Genomic DNA, 6,000 nt, shown 5'->3' with positions numbered 1-6,000 from the left:
GAGAAAAACTACTTAAATGTCATCTCGAGATCGCAGTCCTCATTTCAACCGGCTAGTGCTCGAACAATTCATCGTTCCCAGGGTCTTACATACATTGGCCTTCAATCATGAACATATAAGAATACATGGTCTTACATACACAACATTATTGTGTATTCAAGACCTAACTAATCTATACCTGCGCGAAAGAATACAACCTTCCCATATCAAAGTTGATCACACTGTACTAGAAGGATTGCATTGCCTAAAAGGGAAAGCTAAATGGATCTCTACCCATAAGCCATTACAAGGTTACGCAAACACACATGTCATCATTTAATCTCTACACGTTGTGTCTTTCAATAAACACATAAGAAAGATTACAACAAATTCCATGCTAATGACATCACATGTACTTTGTTTGCGAGAGACAAAACTAACAAAAAAAATACCACATGCAATACCAGGCTTTGCACAACACCAATTTAATGAAAAAGTGGGTGTCTCCATTCTCCACGAGAAAACATTCATCCACTTTTGTCATGGAAATATCTCTCATCCAAGAATTGAGATATTGCATACAACCATAAAATTCACAAACAACAAAATTATCAAAATAGTTTCTCTTTACAATTCGTCTTCAACACGACTAGCAAATTTAATAAACATATTAGAATTATTGCTTAAACAACACATTTTAAAAATTTCAATCATTATTTTGGGTGACTTCAACATTGATATTAAAGTTCCTAATATTTTCTACAACCAGCTTTCTCTTTGTTAACAAATATAACATCATACAATTAATAATAGATATTACAACTATTTATAGATCTTCTTTAGACCATGCTTGGGATAACTCTATGATCTTCAACTAAGAATTGAAAAACCAACTTCATGTATTGGTGTGATCACTCCAAGACATACATTATGTTACCTTGTGACCCATTCTTTTGTCTTGCTGGAGCCTTGTTTTTTAAAACATCAGTAGGCCTAAGGAAGTGCGTGCCAACTTGTTGCAGCTCGAGCTTCCTACGAGCATGGGGAAGAGGACGCGAGAAGAAGCGGAGGAACAGCACCGTCCGCCATCACTGAAGCCAGAAGAGGAGAGCTCCGCTGTTCGCACCTCCTTACCTGCGCTGCCTTGGATGCGTAAACCTCTAGATATCGATTCTTTCCCAACACTGCCCCTCCACCAAGTCGCTTGCTTGGACGCCAGGTAAGACCATGCATTGTATATGCTCGTGTGTGCGTGCGTCTATGTGGTTGTGGGTGAAATCTATATGCCTCCAAAGAAGTAAGAGTAGACATGCGGCATGATAAAATTGAGGTGAGTTGTCAACTCATCCTTGGACACCTTCATCTGCCTTTAGGGGGCTTCTCGGAAAACATGATTCAGTTGGATAAACCAAGCCACACAATGCCACGGCACACATGCTGCTTATCATATGGACTTAATTTATTGTCAAAGTGGCAGCGGAAGATCAATAGACAGGTGCTCTCCCTATCAAAAGAAACAGCTAGAAGACATGCACAAGGCAAACACACACTCGTGGTAGGCAGCCAGCAAGGGAGCATGTGAGCAGCGATGATCTCCAATGGAGACTGAAGGAAGGCAACCCTGAAATCCCGATCAACTGGTAAAGAAAAAGAGAGAGACGAGAGAATAAGAAGGCGATGAGCGAGGAAGAAGAGACATGTCAGACACTTCTTTTAGGCATGTTCCTCTTGATGTGAGTAATCTTTGGCATGTGGATGCCTGCTCAATTTTATTCTACATATTGCTTCCTAGCGGCTTTCTAGCCTTGCCTCTCTCTGGTGGAGCTTTTGTCCTGTTCTACTTTGGTTCGTGCCTTCTACCTCTACAATTTGGATGTACCTATGCAACCTTGATCCGGCGAAGACCTCATGGATGATTGCTTGGTGACAGCCTCTCTTTTCATCTTAGTGGTAGTTTCTCCCTTTGCACTTGCATTGTGTTTGCTTACACTTGCAGATTGTGGTCTAATCTAAGGCTGTGGCTCTACACTGACAATCATTCTTCCCAATGCATTCTCTTAACCATTTCTTGAAACATCTTAGCAAGTGTTTGATTAACAGTCAACACAAGGTGTATGCTAAGCAGAGCTTCTATGCTAGAGGCCCTTTGACTTCGATTTGTTGCCAGTTCCTCACCTTGGCAGCTTTCTCTCCTTTTTGGTCACAATGTTTCTCCTCAGGGGGGTCCCCGTATTATACCCTTACCTTGGCTCGTGCTGCTACACAGGGTTTCTCTATCTCAATGTTGATGAGCTATTTGATGCTTGCCTTTCGTCACGTCCTATATAATTCTTCAGCGACTTGTTTCGAGTTGACCACTCCATCACCTTATGTGAATTGATTGGTGTCATTGTAGCCTTGGTGATCATCACACTTGTGCTATACGGGTGGTTGTTTTGTGGGTTTGGCCTCATTCCTTCGGGATTTTCTTCTTATATCAGGATTTTTTCATTTTCCTCAGCAAATTCATTTGTGTGGAGGGGGGGTTGTTAGAGTATTTTAACCTTCCAAATGCTTCTCCTCTTGCTTATAGGCTTCTCATCACACGTGCACTAGTCCTTGATTGTGGATTGGCCACCCGTACATCTCTTGGATAGTGATCTCGGACACATTTAGAGTTCGCACCAGCACTTTGCTCACCTTAGGCATGTTTTGGCCATTTTTTATTTTTTAGGCTGAGGGTTTAATTTTTGGTAATGGTATTTGATAGAAATAATTGCTTGACCTTCCCCTGACTCACTATATATGTGGCCTCGGGGACTCTCTTTCCTTTGTCTTGTATCATTCACAAAATTTTCCATATGGAGTTATGGGGCTCGCTAGCCTCTCTCTCTCTCTCTCTCCCCATTGTCTCTTTCCTCTCTCCTTTTGCTACACACTGTGACAGAAGCTCTCTTTACAAAGCACTACCCAAGAGGAGAAACCGTTGGTGAAGAGCCGTATGTAAATACAACGCATAATCCTCAAATTGTTTTTGTAAAAAACACACACACTCTCTCTCTCTCTCTCTCTCTCTCTCTCCTTTGTCTCTTTCCTCTCTCCTTTTGCTACACACTTTGACAGAAGCTCTCTTTACAAAGCACTACCCAAGAGGAGAAACCGCAGGTGAAGAGTCGTACGTAAATACAACAAATTGTTTTTGTAAAAAACACTGATACTTCAATGGGTTAAAAATATGATCATTATTAAAAAAGCTGAGAGAAAATGGAAGTGCTGGCATAAATAGAAAAATGCTGATTGAGCAAAGGTTGGGAGGAAGCGCAAGGGTAGGGGATGGCGCTAGGGGAAGGCGATTGAAGATCTTGACACCATGCCTAATGCTTTGAATCTCAAAGTCATAAGGAATGGCCATTTTTAGGTCTTCGTTCCCCGTTCCCATTCCAACTTCCCGTTCCAAATCCCCGTTCCATGTTTTAGATATAAGTATTCATAACTGGGGTTGGCATCTTGCCTGTTGCCGTTCCCCATTCCCCTCTAACTTTTTGCTCGGGTAACTATGGCTTTGATACCATGTCAGAGTGCGCAATGGAAGGGAGAAATACAAAGGTACACAAAAGAATACAAGAGAGACAGATGGTGAAGCTGGCAACTCAATAACTCCAAACATTGATACAATACAATGGATGCCCAAGGAATGGACCTTGGCCACGAAGAAAAAATTCTACGTAATGATAAGGTTTTATGTAAGTATCTAGTTAAATTCTAAAATTATCCCTTTGAAGATGTTAAATGGATACAAGAGACATAATTAAAGGATAGCATGACCCTTGTAGATACCTACAATGAATTACACACAAAGCCTTAATCGATGTATTCCATGGCAAATGCATAGAAGAATAACATGATTCTCTCTTTCGAGAATCGAAATGTGTTCTCTCATGTTCTTCAATGTTTAAATGTATTAAGTGTATGCATACATAATGCGACACACTTGCGACAGACTTTCTTCCAAGTACCGAGTAGCTTTGCAAGATATTGCAAAAATGTGCTGGTGCTAAATGGGTAGACATACTTGCAGCAGATCCCAAGTGCCAAGTAGATTGGTCATCTACTCGGGAAAGATGCCAACATGCTAAAAGTGGATCCTGAGCAAAAAGCCAATGGACCAAGGATACCTCTCTTGTATATATGCATAGTCGAGGATGATTGTGATTTCAAGGGCGAGGTAATGTTACCAAATTTCATTTCTAGTCTATTAAATCAATTCTCTCTTTTTAGAATTTGCCATTCTAGTGAGAGAAAATAGAAAATAATAAAAGGGCTAAAAATGTAAAATGGGTAGCAAAATGTATTTTAAGACTTGAGAGTTCCAGAAGGTGATTGCATTTTATAGAAGTGCCAAAGGAATTTGATAAGGATTCAATCGGGAATTTATGGGAAGAAAACGAGATATCTACAAGTCTAAAAGTGTCCGAAACGGATCGCGAAAGCCTCCAAAAGGGGGCAGTATGGCTAACCAAAAGGTGGAAGTGGGAGCCTAGGTGTTATTATCCACACATGCAAATCTCAAGCTACGTGGAGATAATGGATGTGGTCCACAAGCCTCCCATGCAAGAGAGAAGGTAAAAGGAGTACTTTAAATAGAGAACTGTCTCTAAAGAATTTAGTTTGAGTATTTTTAGAAGAACTAAAAAAAGAAGGGCACGAGTCTTGTTGGAAACGGCAAGATAAACAACTTCATGTTCAGAGTTTTTCAATTTGAGGACCGCAAAGAGGAGACTTTTTCGTTTTTTATGCGCGACTGCACTAGAGAAAGTAGGGGTATTGTCACAAATTGCTGACGTGTCAAGCCATTGAAGAACGGAGCCAACGTGCAGATCTCGGCTCAAAGGCCTAAACCCTAAGTGAAGAAGCTGAAGCAATAGGAGAAGTTTTACCGACTTAAAAAGTCTTACCGAGTGGCCTATTTTTTAAGAAGAGTTCCCACCAACTTATGGGACCCCATCGATGGGGCCCAAGTGACATAAAGGCAGTAAAATAAAGCTGGATCCTCACACACACAAAAGATAGCGTTAAAAGTGATGATGTGGCATTGTTGTACGGAACTCCCGTAAATGCGTTGACTTGTACGGAATTTTGCTTTTCACGCTAACCTGATGACGTGGTAGCGAAAAAGTACAGATTTTCGTGATTTACAGTGGGCAGTTTTCAGCACCAGTTTTTGAGGCCATATGCTTTTGAGTTTGACTGCTTTTCATGTAACTGCTTCTCAAGGCCAAGGGCCTTTAAATATGTGCAAAAGGCTCAGTCTCTAGCACTTTCCGGGTGAAGGTGCAGAGTGTGTTGATGTATGCTCGTGTATGCGCGTGTGGTGTGTTGTGTGTTTGGGAGCATATGTTATTACCTAGTTCTACACCCACTATTGGGCACTGACGACATTAGTGGGGATGTCGTGGTATTTAGTCAATACTATGCATGATGAAGCTGATGGTTATATTGTCTTGTGGGTGACTACCATGGGTCTATACCTGGCACTTTCCTTTTAAGGGTGAATGTGGGCTTATCCTGGATTCATCTAGGTATATATAATATAAAGAAATACCAAAAGGGGCGCCAAGGTTTGGGGCCAGTAATCTTTGGGGTGGACTCACTCCACGTCTCGTGTGTCGTGCATCTCTTTCGGTTCAATTATTATTTGAAGTGCTAAAAGTCTGTTCAGTCTGTTCTTTTCTATTGGCACTTGGTGCCTGGTGCCTGTCTCGGTTACAGTGGTATCAGAGCTTTAGGCATGTGCTTTTCTGAAAGCATACCGGTTCTACCAAAGAGCAGACAGAGCAAGATGTCGCTTCCAAAGTTCACTGGAAATTTCATTTAAAGAATGTTCGTGTCCCGACCCCGGACTTATTAGCCACTCCCACCCTTACTTCCGTCTTCATCGCTCTGTCTTACAGGGCATAAGCCATAATAATCACTTGCAGAGAAGGATCAAAACTTTTTTTCGAGCTGTCGTCTTTCTCTAAGGCAGTGCCATGGAGTGGTGGA

General features: G+C 41.5%; 1 protein-coding gene across 2 annotated transcripts in view; it reads left to right on the top strand.

Moving 5' to 3' along the window:
• Positions 1-930: 930 nt before the first annotated feature.
• RH1 (RNA helicase 1) overlaps positions 931-6,000 on the top strand; it is a 112,611-nt gene continuing 107,541 nt past the window's right edge. The window contains exon 1 of one of the 2 annotated variants that reach the window (XM_086487287.1): positions 931-1,198. In XM_086487287.1, coding sequence (XP_086343413.1) covers positions 1,020-1,198 — 179 coding nt within the window. In that variant the 5' untranslated portion in view covers positions 931-1,019. The remainder of the gene's footprint in view (positions 1,199-6,000) is intronic. The other variant, XM_086487286.1, reaches the window with a different exon arrangement.

Source organism: Adiantum capillus-veneris, chromosome 17 (genome assembly GCF_014529385.1).
Source record: "Adiantum capillus-veneris isolate H3 chromosome 17, ASM1452938v2, whole genome shotgun sequence".
NCBI classification, from domain to species: domain Eukaryota; kingdom Viridiplantae; phylum Streptophyta; class Polypodiopsida; order Polypodiales; family Pteridaceae; genus Adiantum; species Adiantum capillus-veneris.
Note: the sequence above shows the minus strand (reverse complement) of the source record. Positions and strands in the feature narration are given on the sequence as shown.